Below are 20,935 nucleotides of genomic sequence, written 5' to 3' on the forward strand. Positions count from 1 at the left end.
CACAGAATATCAAACCGTTTTGGATATTTTCGGTAATTCATGGGCTTGGAACTTTCCAGTTATGTATCTCTCATTCTATTCTCGCTCTGATCTATGAATGCAATATGCTGCCTCATATACGTGAAAGCTCTAAGGGCATACGATGCATGGTCTAAAATCTCTTTGACAAAGCTCACTGGCAGAGCTGGTTAAAATAGTTTTTGGACGATTTTCATTTTTTAAATGATATGACTTGGTTTAGTCCCTTTGACCCGGAATTGCTCCATCCAATTGTTAGTAGTTGTGGTACCGTGTAGTTCCTATGTAAAAAAATGACGTATCTCTTTAGCTTACAACTTTTTTTATAAGCACAACAAAGGAGAGAACCTCTAGCCAACCGTATAGAAAATTAATTCAAAAATCGGATAATAGTAAAAGTTCATTTGTGAGTGTCCTAAATATCTTTTGATAGTAAAAAGAACAACAAAATTGAGGAATCTGATTTTTCCACGTATATGTGCGGTACATTTTGAAAATAGCATGCATATTTTGGTATATTTTAAAGGGTCAGACGGTATAATTATCCATAAATCCGCGGTCACACTGGGTACAACGCTCTGTATTGTTTCGGCGGCGTCTGTCTGTGTTTATTTACATTTGTTCCATGCACAATTTCAGTTTTTTTTCTCTTGTTTTTTACGTTATCTATTCGATGCTACAATGCCGGGCTGTCAACCTGAATTCTAAGTGCGTATGGATGCTGTGCGTCCACAGTTTTGTTGAATTTCCCCGTGTTTTGCGGTTTGCTTTTGGTGCAGCAAATAAACTTGTTTTTTGCCTGCGATTGTGTTTGTGTGTGTGTGTGTGTGCGTCCGTTTGTTTGCGCGCGACTTTTTTTATATTGTTGAATGCAAATTAATAAAATACTTTTTGTACTGATTGCATTTGTAATTTCCATTGTAGAAACAATTAAAGAATTAAAACTACAACAAAACGAAAGCAGCTCAGCCAGAAGCAGTTTTAGAGCAGCAACAGCTGAGGGTGGAAGCGGCGGCCAAAACCCGTAGGAAGAAGGTATGGGATGCGACTATAATTTGCATATAAATATCTTGACACCAGTTCCCGCGTTGCTTTAAATAATTTAAATTTTGTAATTGAACTGACAACGGTATTTCCACTGTCCCTTATCCCCCTCCACTGGCCACACACCCGCCACAACAAGAAAATGAAACGCCCTTGACAGCTGCCAACTTCGGGGAGATGCAGTGCTGCTGCTGCGCTGCTGAAACTCAAGCAGCACGCACTCGTAGCCGCAGAAGCAGAGCTGTGACGCTTAAGTGAAAAACAGTGGAAACGAAAAAGAAGAAAGAAAGGCATAAAAAAGGCAAGGCGAGAGAAGGCTTTCGGCTTTGGCACATCTACAGCTTTGGCTCTGTCTTGACTTCCAAATCAAATGGAATTTAGCCGGTTTCCATAAAAAGCAGCCCAGACATTGTCGATCGGTAGGGGAACTGTAGGAAGGTGAGACGACACCGTAGCTTGTGTGGAATGTGGAGAGAGGGGAACAAAGCGAAGCGAGCAAGCTGCAGAGGAGACCCAGTGAGTGAGAGAGCGGGAGCGAGAGAGGGATTGGCAGACAGTTCTCAAGTGAGTGGGTCAGTCACTGTCGCGGTACGTATTGAGCACGTCTCTTGTCTTTACAACTGTACCGAAGGGTGGGTGTTGAGGGGGAGAGTCTGATGGAGTTAGCGAGAGAAGGACTCTCGATGGGCAAAGTAGTAGAAGACGCAAAAGGAGGGATTTGCGAAAGTTCAGGTGCAGTTACTTGTGCTCTCTCTCCCTGCTCTGTCTTTGTCTCTCTCTTTGCTGTTGTTTTCCCGTTACTGCTTTTTTTTTGGGGTGTGGCTGCAACTAACTGTGAACCGGTGCATAACCTTTACCGGCAAGGAGATGCACTCCTATTTGAATCCACTCAAGCAGAACCATTCCATACAAAGATAACTGAACATCCCCCACACACAGTTCCAAATCAATATAATCCACATTAGCATCCAATCAATGGGAAAAAAGAGTCGGCTTAAGGCCGACCTGGGGAAGAATCATTAAATTGTAAAAGAGAGCTTTCCAATAGCATTGCCAATGCCCACTATCCTAGGTTCCACCACGTTCGATTTCCTTCCACAAGCCACAAGAAGCATATGTTCACAGGGTTTTGTTTGCCTCGTGGATTGTAGGATATCATTAAAGTCGTCACATCGTGCACAGCGTTCCTTTTTATTGGCTTTTGGCTTCCAAAACCGATAGTTGCTATTGCCTTAAATTAGTTTGTTGTTTTAGCCGTCTTATTCAGCGAACAAATGTGTATTGCTTTTGTTTTGTTAGCTGTGGGCAACAGATTTTACCCAAAGAAATGAGTGTCCAGCCCACACGTGAACACTTGTGCACATGTATTTATATTTGATTTCATTTGAAATTGTTTCATATGTGTGTGTGTGTGTGGATGTGTGATAAACAGGAGGTGGAGTAGAGAGGCGCCGTTGCCATAACACCACTCAACATTGTCGTATTCCCCATCAACAGGCAGCTCGTATAAACATCAACATTGTTTGATTGCAAACGGAGAACACCACGAGTATTATTGCCAAAAGAAAACGACCATCCGCTGCATAAAGAAATAATGACAACAGGGGAGACGAGACGACATTGCTGATGAGTGTGTGTGTGTGTGTGTGTGTTGTGTTGCATGGCACATTCAGAGCAAACAGTTTGCTTAAACAGGCGAAATTAAGTTGAAGACTGAATCTACTATGTATCCACTGCCTGTTTCTTCATACACATTGGGATCCTTTGTTTAATTTGACTCCAGACCAGACTGCCTTTCCGTTTTCATCCACTCGCTGTGTGGGCTTTCCATGGAACTTTAATTATTGCAGACCATTAAATGCCTCAAGCGCATGACGGATGAGGATTTCTGAACAACTCTTCCATCATCGAATTTCAGCTGCAACAAATATGGGGTACCGAGCACTTGCTTAATTCCCCTGAATTCAGTTTCATGAGTCTGCCAAAAAGTCTTAAATTAAAGTCGAGTCTTCGGATTTCAGCAAGTTTATTTACTGCAGGAAAATACTCATAGAAAAAAAGAATAGCAACGGCAACAGCATACAAAACGAGGAGGAACTTTTATACCCAGTACTCAGTCAATATACATTAGTGTTGGGTAAATATTGTTCACTTTAGTGAACAAACTCACTCAATTGTTCAGTTGCTCAACGGGTATAAAAGTACGAACGCGTCTCACAACGTTCCTCATCGCTTCGGTTTTTTTTTACAACAGTGCAGCTGCATCCCTAGCTTCCCACGTTTCATTCTCTGGGTGAAAGGGGCCGCACACCAGCATTGCTAATATTGTTTTTCCCCCCAAATCCCCACATCGCCTGCATTTCGATGAGAGTTCGCTTTTTGTCTGTACTCTTTTGCTTCTCCAGCGCTTCGCACATTTGCATCCGACACGTTTTTGTTTTTGTTTTTGTAAACCGGACGCACTTTGTCACCGTCGCTGCTGATCTTTAATGCTGCCTCTGTGTGTGTGTGTGTGTGTGTGTGTGTGCGTGTGTGTGTCTGTGAATGATGAATGGACATATGTATGCTTGCATGCGAACGTACTGGGGTGTGCGATCGTGTGTCTGCATGCCATGGCGATAGTCGAGCGACGACACCTTTGTCGCTCTCATTTTACTGCCTCTCTCTATTTCTGGCTGTGTGCTTGTGTCTGTCCTATTTCTCCACTTGGATAGCCTATTCCACATGCCCCTAACCCTTACTCATACCCATTCACATAACCATAAACGCACATTCATAATTTGTACAATGGACAGCAGCAGCAGCCGCACAGCATAAAATGCAGACAATAATAAACAATACCAAAACAGGCGCTTCCGTTTTCCGGCCATCCATCCAAACGCATCAAAGAACCAACTAACACGAAACACTCCATTCCGCTTTGTTTCGTTTCGTTTCGTTGTGTTCTCTTCTGTGCAAAAACGAAGCAGAAGCGAACAACGCGACTACCAGATACCCTTGATACCCTGGGTGATTTTTGTGCATATGTGGGAATAGAGAAGCCGTCTTATATCTGTGTACATGTGGTTTACTCTTCAGCTTTTTGCATCTTCAGTTTCACTCTGATAATGTTCCTTCCTTAAGACATTTTGCAGCAAAAAATAGCCTCTCCTTTCATCCTCTGTCCACAAAACGGTATACCCTCCTCCGCATTTTTCTTCGAGCAAGTATGCGGCATTAAAACTCGCAGCTCACTGCTGCCCTTTTTATTGCGGCAAAGAGTTCAACAAACCGGCAACTGCGACTCCAGTTTCTGCTCCGTGGTGGATGCGAGGGGGTGGGGTGTGCAGTACGCACAATGCGTGGGACTGGAATGGCCTTCATCTTGCCTCTTAATTGTACACATTTCGCCGAGTTCAATTTAATTGAATCAATAAGCTAAATCAAGTGTCTGGTAACATTAGCCATTTTCGGAGGTCACCTACCGCCGCCAGCTGCATAAAATAATAATTATATTAACTAAACACAAGCACAAACCACACAGGAATATGTCGATTGATATATGTACAATGGTCTAATCATTAGACCATAATCGTTTCTGTTTTATATTTTTTTGTAAGCTATGCTTGTTGAACGGTACTTTGAAGGCAAAATAAAAACCAGGATGAAAAATCAAAGAGTGCAAATCAAAAACGGTGTTCCTATTCAAGTGAGCGCCAGTGTAATAAAGCTCTCGCTTTTTCTGTTGCGTGTTCCATTAATGAAGTCATCCCCAGAGTCAAATCAAGTTTTTGTTTCCACTTTACTTTACTTTACTCAAAGTCACAAACACACAGGCGCACCACACACACGCATACATTGTCCGAGCAATGACAGCCATAAGAGAGAGAAACTTGTAAATAACAAGAATGTCACATCTGGAAATGTGTCCATACCTTATCCATGATTTCATATACTCGTAAACATGCAAATCTAAATTATTCTTTTCATACAAACGGATGTTTTTATTATTTAGCATTATCTTTTGCTTTTCGGACTAGTTTTTGACTGGCAAATATTATCAGCTTCAGGTTTGAAAGTCCTTTCCATACTGTAAACAACTGTAAAGTCAGTCGCGCTCGGGCAGGGTACAATGTGCCGTTTTTAAGTTGCATTGTCGGAAGCAGCCTGCTGTGATTGTGGCTCTCTCTGTTTTGATGTCATTTAAATGCAATTGCTTTGGACGGTTGTTCGATGTGTGTGCCTTTGTGGGGGTTTTGGGATGACATCACGCATTTGTTTGCATTTGCATTACACTTTAGCTCGCGCCCTGTCCCGCTGCCCTGCCCCCTTGCTCCATTACCTCAACTAAACGACCCATAAATGATGTGCCATTGTCCCATTGATTACTTCAATTGAACTCATTTGGAACGAGGAATGTAAAGGAATGGCAATTGGGGAGTGGCAGGAATTGAGTCAAGCAGCTGAGAATTGTTGGAAATTGTGTGTTAATACGACTTTTCGCCTCTTCATATAATTTATGTACATACCTTAAAAAAGAAACTCAAATTTAAGGTGAAGTGGACGAAAAGTAGTTTGATGTTTGAATCCATTGCCTCAGTGGATCATAAGATTCCCCCATGTCGCCGCCCAAGCTAACACAATCGGCGTAAACCTCTACTCAGCACCTCTACCAATTTCTCCCCATTTTTGGGCAGTTCTCTTCAAGTGATGAGCATAATTAACAAGCCACTTGACTCACAGCGCCTAACCCCATACCCCATACCCCATACCCCATATCCCATACTCATACTCATACCCTAAACACCAACGCCAGGCCTAGAGATGAGAGTGACCCAGGAATGGGGGCAAGTGTGTGTGTGATCACATCTGTGTTGGCGTACACTAGAGCGTGTTTCCGTCTCAATTTGTAAACTCTCCAAATTTTATTAATTGTAGAAATGTGAAAGATGAAAAAGTGTGCAGTGTACACTGCGAAAAAAAAAACATTGACGAATTCTAATCGGACCTTTAGGGATGCACATACACCCTATTAGAATTGTTCGAGTTTCTCTCAGTGTAGAGATATGTAACACCCTCGCTCAAGCTCCCTCCCCATCAAATTTTGTTCGTGACTTGCATGATTCCCGTTATCCGCTTCACGGCTCGCTTTTCGCTCATTCGCCCATCTCTATGGAGGCTGACGTTGGATTCAATTTGAATGTTGGTGGCTTTTTGACAGTTACAAGTGGCGCCCACAATTTGCCGTTATCCATGGCTCGCTTCACGCGTGGCTAGGTACATGTGTATGTACCCACTTTATGAAAATAATACAGAATAGGAATTAGGTGTGTATTTTTATGTTTTTATTCCAAACACTCGTTGAAAATAGTTACAAAAAAGAGCCTTAGAGCCTTGGACTAGTGCCAGAGATCCAGAAGCTTTCAATCGTAATAAGTTGCTGGAAATAATGACTCTTGAAAGAGGAACAGATATGGACGCTGCCACATTAACCCGCCATAGAATTTTTGTTGAGTGGAGTTATCAGCCACCACTGTATTAAGTGGCATGCCACCCCATTAACAATTGTGGACTCTTATAATTTGGGGCAGGTAAAATAAACCCATGATAATTTTCACACTTTATTCAGCGCACCGCCTGCTGTCATGGCGGTGGTGCAGTGCCGAAGGTGCAGCGGTGCCAAAATTGGGCTGCATGTTGTTATGCATGGCAGGCCCACGCCCACCAGCCACACCAGACCACGCCACACCTGACGCACGTAGCTGTGCAATGCAGACTGACCTTGCCTTATACATAAGTTTTTGTAAGTTGTTTGTCATTTCTTTCATTTCTGTTTGGTATGTACATATGGGATACCCTTTGAGGTGAATGTTTTGATGCCACATAGAGAGGAAATAATCCTTATCAGATGAGTCCTCTGCCATTACGAAACTTGACTATCAATATCGAATATCAAACGGAAAGGGTATCTCTTCTACTGTCTGTGTGCTTTGGCCACGCTCTGGGGGTCTAATTTAATTCACAATTTGCCAAAAAGAAAATAAAAAATAATAATGCTTATTTCGGTTAGCATACATAATTATCTATCTGTGTATGTATGCACATACATATGTCTGGGGTCTGGTCTGTTTGAGCGCAAAATTGTTCGTAATTGTGCCCCAAATGTGTGCCATGCCCCAGGTACAAGCCATTTTTCAATGTGTTCCACATTTTGTTTTCCCCACACAAACATTTAGAGCATTTGATGTTACCGCAAAGGTCTTGTCACGTCGAAAAATAAATAAATATATGTAATATAAATATACATTTTTGCATTTACATAAGCTACAGGTAAACGCTATACATTGCAAAAAGGCGTTGGGGGCGAGAGAGTTGTCTCGCATTTCCTAAGCACCTTGCACAGGTCACGTTTGTTTTGTACCGATAAAAGTTGTGTATGACAACTTGAAATTCTCTGTATAAAATAGGAAAAATTAATCCTGCATATTTTTGAGTGCACTTTTTGTGACATTTTCCAACACTTAAGTTCATTTTGATCGCGCACTTTGGTTTGTGGTGTCAAACAGCCAGAAGGCAAGACCAAGAGCCAGCCCCTACACGCCACATGGGTTTCAAGCGACACCCAGAAAACAGCAAAATTCAATTAGCGATGAGGGAGCTATCTCTCTATCTCTGTCTCTCTACAAATATTGGCAGTTGGGCCTGGGCTATTGCACCTTGCAGAGCCTCCTCAGCATCTGCTTTCAGTGTTTTCCATTTATTGTATCCATCAATCCATCAGGGAATACTCGAGGCTTCGACCGAATGCTGGCAGTACCAGCTGTGTTTGGCCTCTAAAAATAAGTTAACTTGAAATTGGCAATATTAATCGTTGGTGTAGACACCGACTCTAAAGGCAAATCATTTATGGAAGGCATCACCACGGTAGAGTGTTCTGGAGACAAGGGAAATACTACATTGTGGAAGTCGAAGACACTCTTATTCCCATCAGATCTTCCCATTATGCCCCGTACTCGTGTCATTTTGACGAATGTTGCGCTGCGGTATTCCAGTGTGCTGTTTGTTGTTGCTTTTCAATTTTATCGCAGAGCGTGGCCCGGACCCTTTACATAATGGAGGGGCCTACGCACATTGGTATGCCGCAGCTGTACTGTGCATATCTGTGGCCCCTTTTCTATGATTTTCATTGGCTTTTATCTTATCTCAATAATATTTGAAATATGTACACCCAAACCTATATATACATACACATTTTTGTAGTTGTTGTTTAGGCCGTTAAAAAAAAAGCAATTGAGGAATCGTAAAAGATATATTGTTCCCTTTGGCAGCAGTCTTAGGAGCAGGCATTGAAAAATTCTCAACAATTCGCATGCAGGAAAAATCCGCTCAAATCTATGCATCAGTCGATGAGCCTTGCATCAAAATTACAGATGATAAACAGGGGTTATGGCATATCCAGAAATGTTTTCATCTCTGCCACTAATGGTTCACTAATGTATGGATCTGCACTCTAGATTCCAGTACTTCCCCCTCGAAATTCTGATTCACGGGAGCAGGGCGGTCTGCGTGTCCCCATCGTGCTAGCTTATTTCTGTGATCGGTTCGTGTTTGCCCTCACATCACATCACCTTCCAGCCATGCATCACCGTTTCCAGCCCATTCCGCTGTGTTTTTGTTTTCCCTTTTCTTTTCTTCTTGTGATCTTTTTGATCGTTTTGATGTGTTTTACTCCCGGTACTCATAGGGTATATCCAAACTGCTCTGATTTCACACTGTTAAAAGTGTTTTTGTATACTGACTGAGTACCGGGTATTCAATTAGTGACGCGTATGAACGCGACTCACAGAGTTACTACATGCTTGTGTTGTTTTTATGTGCCTAGTCAGACTCTAGCTCCAGCCGGCTCATGGGATGACGTGATGCCCAGGCACTTCCAAAGCAAAGCAAAAAACGAGACAGGAAAGAAAATAAAAATAAAGGAAAATAAAAGAAAAAGCTATAGAAGGCGGTAAAAGTGAATTTCGTAATATTTTTAGTGTAATCACCGCTCGATGGGGCAGCTGTGTGGATGGTGGATGTTTGTGTTGATTGGGGGGATTCAGGTGGGCCGACAGAGGAGTCACGATCTTGATCCAGAGTCTAGACAGAAAGCGAAAGTGCTGAAATGGTCAACGGGAACGATAACACTAAATATGTACATTACACACCTTGTGCAGTACTTTGATTACTTTATTTTTAAAAGATATAAAATACATTTAAGGAAGATACAGTTCTGATTTATATTTCTGATGTATCCGTATGTATGTACATATCTACATTAAAAACACTGTTGCATGCCATACACGCAACGAGATACTTTTTTTTTGTTGTAATTTTCAATCAGTTTCCTGAAGCGATGCAATTGCTCAAGGAATTATTTTATTTATTTACAAACTTCCCAACCAATGATGTCATATGAATGTATGTACGTATGTATGAATGTATTTGGTGACTGACCGACCCGACATCCTCAATTGGTGCCACACAGTGGCTGTACGCACTTGTAACTGATAAAGTTGCACTCGCAACAACAACAAAAATCAACAAACAACGACAGCTCAAGAATTTATGGACATAAAGTAAGCAGTGGGGCAATAAAGCTTTTTACAGACCGAACTATGTACATACATAAGTACATATGTATGTATGTATGTGTAGTGATTTATTTTTTTCGAAGAACTAGAAGATGTTGTTCCGCTTAGCTTAGAATAAATAGGGAATGACTTTGTGTTCAGTGTGGAATGCATTTAATATACATAACTGCTGGGATATGGGCTGTAAACATCCTGTCCTGGTTGCTCTGGTTTAACATAAGGATTTGCACAAGTATCTGTTGATGCTTCCTTCCACCATAGCTGGAGAATAGCAATTATCATTCTCCACTGGATGAGGATGATTATATTGTTGATAATGATTATCGTGAAGTGGTGGGCTTCTGCCTCGACCGCTCTTGGGTGTTTATGCTGCAATTGGACTGTGGCTCTGTTTTCCGATTGAGTAAAAGGTTTATATTTGATTTGTGCTCGAAGTCGATGTAGGCAACGCACAGAAGGCAGCGTTTCCGACTTTTCCTGTAAGGGAATCTGTATAAGTGTGTGCAGCAAGCCACACCTGTGTATGTTTGCCTTTATCAAATGCCACATTTTTAATGCGTATTTTTATTGGTGATTGATTAGGGGCCATGGGGCCATTAGCTCTCAATGATTCGGCTCCACATATGCCACAATGTACATACATACATAGATTCTACATCAATTTACATTTTCTATACTTACAGATGTCATTGACGAAAAAGGATCCATCGCTGCGTGTTGCCGCCTCCGATCCGCATCTGGTTAGTCTGGGCGGTGGTCGCTTGAGTACCGCCGTGACCTTACACTACATACACATTGGTAAGTCATCTACATACAGATGTATGTATATAAAGCGTACATACGAACAGTATTCATCATGCAATTAAAAGCACACACTGGACAAACACCGTTAATCCACTCTCCATCTCTGTCTTTCTGTTGTGCGTGGAGCAAACTTGGGCACGCACGCGTGCGCTCTCTCTCCCTGTGTCTGTGCAAGGTCACTTGTAAAGCGATAAGCAAAGTAGCGAAAGAAACGGGGGAAGAAACGAATTGCGAAAGAAAACGCACAAAAGACAACAACCAAAACAAGCGAAGGCAAAGTAAACGGTGATTTTGGTTGTTTGCTTGTCAGCTGACAGTGGGACGAACAGTTCAATAACTACACAAAAAAAACATTCCATTGATCGGTACTGTGATTAGGTTAATTTCTGTACAGTTTTTTGCGATGTGCGCCCACTGTGAGTAATATTTCGGGCCTCATGCGGGGCACCGCGAGTTCGACAGAGATGGCGTGAGCGATAAGACCCAAGACACGAGGGCCGGGAGAATGGATGGAATGGAGAGATCCGAACCTCACATTCCCAATTAGAACTCCGAACGAAAATCTTTACACATTTTTTGCTTGGGATTCTTTTGCTTATTGGATTTCCTTGTTGTTTTCTTGTTTGCCCAGGGGATACGACCATTGGATCGGCGGGTACGTGTAGCATCTCGTTAAATGGAAGCGGTGTTCGGCCGCTGCACTGCACCATCTTCAGGAGCGACGACAACGAGGTGACCCTGGTGCCGGAGCAGGAAGCGCGACTGCTCATCGACGGCGCCCCCATACTGGAGGAGACGAAACTCAGCCAGGGGGCGATGATCACCATCGGCAATTCGAATTACTTGCGCTTCAACAATCCCGCAGAGGCGCAGATGATGCGCTCGGCCATGGGCTCCAACGAGCGGATTTCCATGCCACAGATCGACTTTACACAGTCCGCGCGACAGGCCCACGAGCTGAATCAGTCGCTGGAGCTAGAGTCCTTCTACGAGAGCATCATCAATCCCATTAAGCACACAGGAGTCCACTCCACTGGTGAATATGAGCAGCTGGAATGCCCGAAGGTCTTTAGTTCCGACCTGGTCACCGTCAATATGCCCGCCAAGGATGTGCTCGGCCAGAAGTATGCGAGCTTTGCCCGCAATCTCGCCGAGAATCATCGCAACGAGAAGCAAATGAACAATCAATATGCCAAAGGAGCAGGAGTCGGGAACAATTCCGGCTACTGGAACGTACCCACCAATGCGAGCATCTACCAGGAGCAACAGCAGCAGCAACAGCAGCAGCAGCAGAAGCATCATCAACAACAACAAATGCATCCGGATCTGCTTACTAAGGTGAACAACGACCGCTATGATCGATATCCCAAGCCAGGCGGCTTCCAGATCTACTCCATGAATGGCGTCAACAATGACATCAACAATGGAAGTGGCAAAGGAAATGCTAGTGCAAATCAAAGTGGAAGTGGAGGCGCTGAGCTGGAGGATATGCTTAAGATCTGCACGGAGTATGCGGACAGGAACACATCTGCTGGAGTTGCGCCCCCTGCTGCCTCCCACAATACATCGAGCACCTCCAGCATCACCTCATCGCCGATTGTACAGAATCGAATCAAGACAAATGGCTCCCTGCCGCGGGACAAAAAGTCACCATTCCCACAGCAGCCCAGTGGCGGGAACGGGAGCGGCAGCAGCGGCACCAACAACACCAATCTCTCGCTGCTGAGCAGCACCTCTGGCTATGAGAATGTACGCCTGCTGGGACCCAATCGCGTGGAGATAAATGGGCAGCTGCACGTGTCGGCATCTGCATCGGGAAGCGCAGCCACAGTGGGGAGTGGAGGAGCTGGCCCCAGCCCAGCGGTTCGCTCGAGCCATGAGAATTTGGGGAATATCAGTGGCGGTGGCAAGTATGTGCCACAGAGTCCCAGGACCAAGATACGAACCAACTGCATGTCCCCCAAAAAGGATGTCTCTTTTGGCAGCGCCTTTGCTCTGGCAACCAACACAACACAATCGCCACCGCCGCCACAGAACACCGCTGGAGCAATTTCAGCGATGGTCAAGCCACCGCTGGCACCCAAACCCCCAGCGCCCAACCAGCAAAGGGACTATGAGCAGCTCTTCAAGTCGTTTGAGCGCAAGCAACAGCAGCTGGACCGCCTGGTGCCGCCGGTCAAGCGCACCAACAAGAATGTCAATAATCTCACCCTGAATCTGAATCCCGCCGAGTCGCAATCGCCCAAAACCAACCGCAAGCCGGAGCCGGCGCCGCGCAGCATACACATCGAGCAGCGGCATCGCCGAGAGCTCATGCAACGGCGCAAGCAGCTAAAGACAGAACTGGCTGAACTGCCGCCATCCAGCGGCAGCACACAGGATAATCCCGAGGTGGGTTTTGCTTCCTTTTAAATCAATTTCCATTAGATAACACTTTTCCTTTTCCCCAGATGGAACCGCAGCAGGTTGAGCAGCAGCAGGTGACGCCACTTTCGCCGCGACTGCAACTTCAGGCGCTGCAGAATCGTATACGCCGCCTGGAGGCGCAGCGGAATGCCACACGCGTGATGGAGGAGAATCAGCAGGCAAAGCTAAAACAGTCCATTGAAATGAAACAGGATCAGATGCAAAAGTGAGTGACTGAAGATTACAGGAAACGAGAGAGAATTGTTCATAATTCAATTGTTTTACAGACTGCGGGCCATGCTGAAGCAGAAACCGAATAATGCCTGCCTCAAGGAGGAGCAGCAGTTGGTGTGCGAGTCTCTGGAGTGTGATCGGAAGACGTTCGAGGATCTGGAGTTTCAGTACTTTGAAGAGGAGTCTGAGCATCATGCCATCCATGAGGAGCTCAAGCGTCAGGAGCAACGCCTCACGCTTGAGTCAGAGCTGGCCGCCTTGCGCATTCAGCTGGGCCCCGATGACGAAGAGCAGCAGCCCACCACCTCAAATAAATGCGCTTCGGGTCCCCCAGTCTCTCCAGGCAGCAGCGGCAGCAATCTGGTCAACGGTGTCATGTCACAGTCTCTGTTTGGATCAGCGGAACTGCTCTGCCTCAAGGCACGCCACCAGGAGGATCTAATGTCGAAGAGCGTGAATGAGAATATGTTCTACAACCACAAGATCGAGGCTACCACCAGCACACCGAAGCGAATGCCTCTGCAACTTTATGAGGATTCAGTTGCGACTGCAAGTGGCAGTGGCAGTGGCAGTGGCAGCGGCAGCTATGAGCAAATCAGCTACAATCTGTCGCTGCAAAGTGATCGCTTCGAGGTCAATCCACTGGAGCGTCGCGTGCCCTCGCAGGATGACATCGATCGCATATGCAAGGTGGCCAATGATGCACCAATTTCGACCAGTCAGGGAGCCAGTACCAAGATCTTCGATAGCTTCAAGGAAATCGAACGAAACAGGAAACTTTTGCTGGCCCAGCAGGGTACGGACAAGAGTGCCTTATTATCCCATGATGGATGATGATCTGATTCCTCACTCTCTCTCTCTTTCTCAGGTCATCAGGTTATTGAGCATGAGCGACAAAAGATGTATGACCTCAAGAAGAAATGTCACGCAGAGGCACGCACACAATATCTGCTATCCACACAGCACTCGATGGAGCAGAAACAACTAGAGCACCAGCAGAAGCAGCTGCACCAACAGTTCGAAGCAGACGCCAAGTGAGTTTGACCCCCATCTCCAGCCAACAACTAATTGAAGGGGTCGCCAGGGGCAACAGCAATCCCCTCCTACAAGTTTCGAGTTAATTAGCTGAGCAGCTGTCGACGGAATTACACTTGGAATGCTTCAGCCGTTAAAGGTTTTTGTGTTTACTTCCAAGGAATAGTCAACGAAGAATCATTTTATTTAATTATAATTCAATAATTATTTTGGTTTAACCTCTTGGTTATTATATTTAGCAATTTAATGTGCAATCTATTGGGTTTTTTGAGAAAGGACAGAACGTTTCACAGATTGTTGGGTGTTGGATTAGTTAAGGTTGAAAGCACATCGGAATTAGGGTTCGCCAGCATCGAAGAATAATATAAATGTGTCTAGCAATCGATGACCAATTTATATGCAGCAAATTTTAATTTATTATTTTTATTAGTATGTTAATTAAAATGAAACCAACTTGAATTAGTTTTGTCCTTTTTCGCGGACAATTTTGACTCATGGTTAAGGATATGCCCCCAAACGTTTGACAGATTTCCACAAATTATTTCCCTACTTAGAAAAGCTTTTAGATTCATTAATCCATAGCATAACTCAAGTGAAAGTTGTGCTATTTAATTCACAAAAAAGGAGATTACTTTAATTGAGCATTTTGCAATTATGCAGGGATATCTACACAGGAATTTGATTTGTATTTTTTTATTTTTTGCTTGTTTTGGGGATTATTTAAGCAATTAAACAATATCTTATCTATCGAGTTGATAAAAAATACACTCGAAAAAAATGGCAGAGTAAAAAGAAACGAACCCCATAAATAGAATATGATAAATATGTATGTAGGCTCCACGACTCACTTCAGCTGAGCTGATAAGCTGATCAGCTGCTTGTGTTCCAGTGTGTCTGTGTGTGTGTGTCCGTGTTTATTGGGGTGTGGGGTGTGCGCCCGCTTAGTCAGTCAGTCAGTCAGTCTTCGGTTGGAACTGAGCGTGCACTGCGAGCGAATCGAATGCGAATACGAATACGAATCGAAATCAGCTTGGCGGGGGAATGAGTCATTTCGTTTAGAGAAATGCACCGTATAAATGCGATGATTCCATGCTGGTACGACGCGGAGACCATACGAGAAATTACTCATTAATCGTGCACTTATTTATCTCTCTCTCTCTCTGTCTTTTCGTTTTCTGCAGCGGCGGCAAAGATGCAAAATTGTTTGAGAAAACGGAACTGCAAAAGCTCAGCGGCCTCGAGGAGGATGCAGCAGATAGCAAGCAGAAGCAGCAAGAACAAGAGCAGAATCCAAACAGCGATAAGGAAAATAGCGGTCAGAGCAGAAAGTCCATCGGCAGCAGCCCCTCGGCCACCACCACAGCAACAGCAACAACAACAACAACAACACCCCAACAGGTGAGTGGCGAAGCGAGAAAGAGGCAGAGAGCAGGAAGCAAGAGAGCAATGGATGACGCGCACAGTGGATCGCTTGCCAAAAACTTGCAGCAAATTATAAAATTACGGGTTTAGAGCTAGTTCATAAGAAGTCAATAGAAAAAAGAGTTTTAAGTAGAATTTCTTCTGGACTATTGGCTTTACAATATCCTCTTAAAGGGTATACAAATTCCTATGTATATATATACTCTTAACGTCTGACGCCAGCGGTAGGAGTGATTGAACGACTTGACCCCCAATAACACAAAAAGACGACCTAGGCCAAACAACACCATCAATGATGGTTTCTGTTTTGCTTTTATTATACACAAGTATTTCTTGTTGTTTTCTTTTCCATCGGTTTCTGTTCATCTTTTTCTGTTTGTGGCTTCCGGGAAAAGGCGCATTTGCCTCCCACTCCGCACTTCCCACTCTTCCGTTCTGTGAGTAATTTCCTTTCCTGTCCAAACAACAACATCAGCAGAGAGTGGCCCTAAATATACAAAAATTGATTATAATGGCATTGTAATTCCCGCTAAACTGCATTTGCTCAAAAGTGAACCCATGAATAATGGCCATTCGCATGTTTATAAATTGGCAGCAATCGAGGCGGGGTTAGCGAATTGATAACTCTGATATCTCAGTGCTATGATAAAGTTCTTGCTGTTTCAGCCAGACAGCAAGGGAAATAAGTGAATAAAAGGATTATACCAACGATCCATTGATAGGTCAATGAGTAAATGTTTGAGTAAATCGGAGCTGGCGCTGAATCACCTTAATTTTGATCGAGGCATTCCGCTCTCTCTTTCGCTCTTATAATGAATTCAAGTTCAGGTTTTGGGGTCTCTCACTTAGCAAATAGATAGAGACACTCTTACTCTTCTGCGACCATCCGCTTAATGTTTCATTAATGCTGTAAGGCTGCTGCACGAGGCGAGGTATGGCATAGTCGACGGGCAATCTATCGCCAGCTCGTTAGTCACGAGTTTCTGCTCTCCGCCTCGGCATTTTGTTTGCTATTTTATTTTAGCTTGTGTTTATTTTAAAACAGCCCCCGTACCGCACCGCCTCCGTAGTGCTCATGGGGCATTCGCCATCGGCAAATGCTTTAGCTCTCAATTGCAGATTCTATATGGACTACACTTATTAATAAGTTTAATATTTTCTGCCGACGACTTGTTGTTTTTTGTTTGTATGTTCTCTAGGATACCCTGTACTAACCGTGATGCAAAATGCTTTCAATTCAGAGCAGAACGTTTTGGTTGCTCTGAAGGCAATTTTGAAAATTTTTTTACCTCTTTGCCTAATTATGTTTCCTACACTTTTTGGAGTTGGTTTGCGACTGATCATTGTTGCATAATTTGCATAAGATTTAATAATAAATCAGCGGCACAGGTATTCCATAGTCGGAATGGCCCACCTCCTTCAACTTCTGCTGCTCTGCCAATAACTTTGTTACGCGTTTTTGCTTTTGTTTTTTGTTTGTGGGTTGTTTACGTATTGCCCTTTACCTTGCTTTGCACCATGTTTGTTTACACATTGGTCCGTGCACGTTGGATTGTTAGTTATCGTTATGCCTCGTTCAATGGCCACACAAATCTTTGGTACATTTCGAGTATAATTACCTCGATCTCAATACGCTCGACTGCCTGCCTGCCAGTCTGGTGAGTCTCTGCTGCTGCTGCTGCTGCTGCTGGACAATGTTCGTGCGCGCCTCATTTGAATGGCCATTGGCGAAGGAAGCAGCCGTAGCCAGTGCCGGAGATCGCGCAGTTTGAATCCAATAACCATTGGAGGAGCAAGTGCCTCTGAAATTGCACAGTCCAACATGTCTGTCTGGATGACCTATGTACAGCATCGTCGCACGGATGCGAATGCACGCCAACGTATGGAATTGTATTATCTAGTGAGTGAATCACATCAATCGCAAGGTTACGCATCGCTCACAAGAGCGTGGAACAGATTGTGTAGATGTGGGATAGTGCTTAGCCAAGTTCTCTGTCTTAGTTTGTGACTGCAAATATAAATAGGAATATAAATAGTAGCTCTAACTATGGGTTTCCATTTCCGTTCCCATTGCAGCAACGCCACTCACAGCCGGAGCTGGAGCATCATGCCATTGCGATGGGCAGTGGATCACCAGCACAGTTGATGGCACGCAGTCCGCGTCCCCTGTCGGAGGCCAACAATTGTGACGCAACAATTGAGGCGCCCAAATTTGCAAATGGAAGCAGCAGCGGTGGCATGGAATTGTCGGCCATCGAAAACAAGCGGGCGAGCAGCAACAGCAATTCCCAGGACACGGCATCGGCGGGCAGTGGCAGTGGGAATAGTGGCAGCGGCGGCAGCACTGCCAGCGAACGGAAGCGTGTCCTGCCCAAGCATCAGCGCCCCCTGACCCGTTACCTGCCCATCTTCTCGCCAGATCTCAATCTGAGGCATCACATTGAGACCGCTGGCCACCAGATCGATCTCTGTCCGCATGTCTTTGTCGATGCGCACAGCTGTCGAGGGTGAGTAAACCTAAACCCAAGCTAAACACAGAAGTTCACAGCAGACATTTATGTTTCCCAGATATCTACACAAGCTGGGGGCCACGTTCCATGCGTGGTCGAGGCGTTGGTTTGTCCTGGACAGACAGCGCAGTGCCCTGATCTACTACTCGGACAAATCAGAGAGGAAGCCAAGAGGCGGTGCCTACTTTGCAGTGAGTAAACCACATTAAATTTAAACAATTTGATAGCCAACTAATTAATGCCCCCTTTGCAGACCATAGACGAGGTGTATTTGGATCATTTGAATGCATCGAAGAGCGGACGACCACATTGCACGTTTATTGTGAAGACCAAGAAGCGGAGCTACAACCTTCAGGCAGCCTCCGATTCAGCGGCGCGCATTTGGATAGATGCCATCATAACAGGGGCCCAGGGAAATCTGGATTACTAGGCGCCCGCCATTCGCACCCAATTAATTTAACTTGAAACTTTATGCCCAGTGGCCAAAACAGCAGGAGAGAAGGCTCAACCCTCTAGCCATGTAAGACCCACAACAGCAAACAAACAAATAGCTCAAGCCAGGCGGATTCCTGACTGGCAACATAAATTAGAAACTTTACTCTTTTGGCGAACTAACGAAATCCGAGATTTCAAAACTGGACCAAAGTCAAGAAATGTATTTTTTATATGGAATATATGCTTAGATATGAATGATAATGATGATGTATTTATCTACTTTATATTTACTACATAAAGATGTACTTGTAATGGTTTTAATTTGTCATTATTTAGTTAAGAAATAATACATCTATTTTTCTATAGCCTGTATATAGAGTATATATAGAAAGAAATGTGTATACAATACAAACTTTATGGAAAGGAAAAGAAAAAGCCCAACGCTACTGACACAGCCATTTCATAGTGTAATCAGAAACACATAATGAGTACATCCTATCAACCATTTTGAATAATTACAACTACTATAATGTAATAGCCAAATGGAACACACACACCCAACCCTGAATTTACCTTAAGTTGAGAGAGAGAGAGGAGGACAAACCTTTTGTCCAGGACTAAACCGAACTTTGAACGCTTTGCTCAAGGCAGCTGCAAGGGATAATCAAAAATAAACAGAAAACAACTAAAATATATACATATACACTTACATTATGTAGCTTAAGCAATAACTGTACAACATTTATATTTAGTTAATAAAAATACCTGTTTTTTTGTGAGAGATAAACATCAAGATAAGCAATTGTTTTTTTGTATTATTTATGGTTTCGATCTAGCATTTCTCCAGACATCTTTTGCTGCTAGAACTGCGACACAGAATGGTCAAAAGCGGCGAAAGATTTGGAGAGGTTTTGAACATACTTTTTCAAGTGTTTATTGTTTAGTTAAGGCACATTATTTAGGTTGAATTATGAACTATAACATCGGCTGGCTATCTTTATTTAATGTATTTATAAGTAATATTTCTATTCAACAGTTCAAGGCTGGATTTGATTTGGTTTTTGCGCATTGTAGCCGTCGACTTCCAGAGGCCTGAGCGAGCGGATAGACTAGAAGATGTGCTTGTTCGGATACCTCAAAAGAGGTGTAATATGAAATGTTTTTTATGGATAAGATCTCAGTGTATCTCAGTGATGATTGATTGAGCCAGAGTACCAATTGTAGTACTAACCCACGTTGGAATAATCGAAGTCGGCATCGTTTTGGCTATAGTATAGATTGGTTGCTGATTGATTGTTGGTGCGTTAGTCTGGGCGCCGGAGAGTGGTACGAAGTCAGGAACGGATGGATTGGGCACAGATTGACTGTTTAAGTCTACTAATGGCTTCTGGTCTTGAGCTGATTCAGCGTAAATTGTGTTGAAAATGAATGCCGACTGTGTGCAGTCGAATCGCGGCTGAACGGCAACTGTTCGTTGCTGTCCAGGTCCAAGTTGTTCTGGCTGAGGATAGTAAAAGCCAGTACCGGGCTTTGAGTAATAATCCTGATTTGGATTTATCACCGAGTCTGGGACTTCGGGTACTGGCTGAAATGAGTACATTTCGCCTGGAATGCGACAGTATGCTATGTAATTACCCTCGCTTTTTGGCACCAGAAACTGTGGCAAGACCTGCCCCGGTCGATGCCACAACTCCATACGGATGGGCTGCACCTTACCCAACTTGTTGAACCACTCGCACTCCAATCTGTTTCCACTGCAGTGGGACACATTATCATTGTCAATACGTGCCGCAATCTCACCCGTTTCCGGATGATAGAGAACCAACGATGTGTTTATATGCTTTGGTATATCGATACGTTCAGGTGTTACAAGAATTTGTATGGTCACCTTGTTGAAGCCGCCCGATTCAGTCAAACAATTATTAGCAGGAACGACTAAAATATTATACGACTCTGAAGACGAAGCCGGTTCCGAGGCTATGTCTTGGCAGTCCCAAGGTGCCGATGGCGGTGGCGGTGGGGTTGTCACGTCGAAAGCATTTTCCATTTCCACAGTCTCTTCAATATCAGGCTGCTGACGATGTGATCGCTGCATATGTCGTCGTCCCTGTAAATGTGCATGAGATTTGGGTGTCATTCAGCTGGAGGTGACACTAGAATTTTGTGTAACTTACGCTCATATTTGTGCCCTTCCTCTGACTGGGCTCGCTTGTCTCGCTTGTCCTGAGAAATATGTTATAGTTTTCATCGATGAAATATGAAGGCTGGTTTTCCAAATGAGATTGTGTCTGCAATGTGGATCTTGGCTGCGGGACGTTCCCTTGCATAAATCCATCCTGCATAGATACCGCCCATACGCGTCTTCCGCCCCTTCTACGTCTTTTATTATGGCTACGTCGCCCTCTGTGTTGTCGT

General features: G+C 44.1%; 1 protein-coding gene across 3 annotated transcripts; it reads left to right on the forward strand.

The window, feature by feature from the left end:
• Positions 1–585: 585 nt before the first annotated feature.
• On the forward strand, positions 586–19,039 carry LOC117588277 (pleckstrin homology-like domain family B member 1). Of its 3 annotated transcripts, XM_034279446.1 has the most exons (11): positions 586–726; positions 943–1,053; positions 10,358–10,472; positions 11,110–12,869; positions 12,929–13,110; positions 13,172–13,914; positions 13,987–14,152; positions 15,335–15,551; positions 17,652–18,082; positions 18,144–18,276; positions 18,339–19,039. In XM_034279446.1, exons 3-11 carry the CDS (start codon positions 10,358–10,360, stop codon positions 18,513–18,515), a joined length of 3,924 nt encoding a protein of 1,307 aa, XP_034135337.1. In that variant the 5' UTR covers positions 586–726; positions 943–1,053; the 3' UTR covers positions 18,516–19,039. The 3 variants fall into 3 exon arrangements, with proteins under 3 accessions (XP_034135337.1, XP_034135338.1, XP_034135339.1); XM_034279447.1 differs by lacking the exons at positions 586–726; positions 943–1,053; positions 10,358–10,472; ... (2 more) ...; positions 13,172–13,914; positions 13,987–14,152 and adding an exon at positions 15,097–15,248; XM_034279448.1 differs by lacking the exons at positions 586–726; positions 943–1,053; positions 10,358–10,472; ... (3 more) ...; positions 13,987–14,152; positions 15,335–15,551 and adding an exon at positions 17,336–17,475.
• The last annotated feature ends 1,896 nt before the right edge of the window (positions 19,040–20,935 follow it).

The sequence above is a fragment of the Drosophila guanche genome, unplaced genomic scaffold, assembly GCF_900245975.1.
Source record: "Drosophila guanche unplaced genomic scaffold, DGUA_6, whole genome shotgun sequence".
In the NCBI taxonomy this organism is placed as follows: domain Eukaryota; kingdom Metazoa; phylum Arthropoda; class Insecta; order Diptera; family Drosophilidae; genus Drosophila; species Drosophila guanche.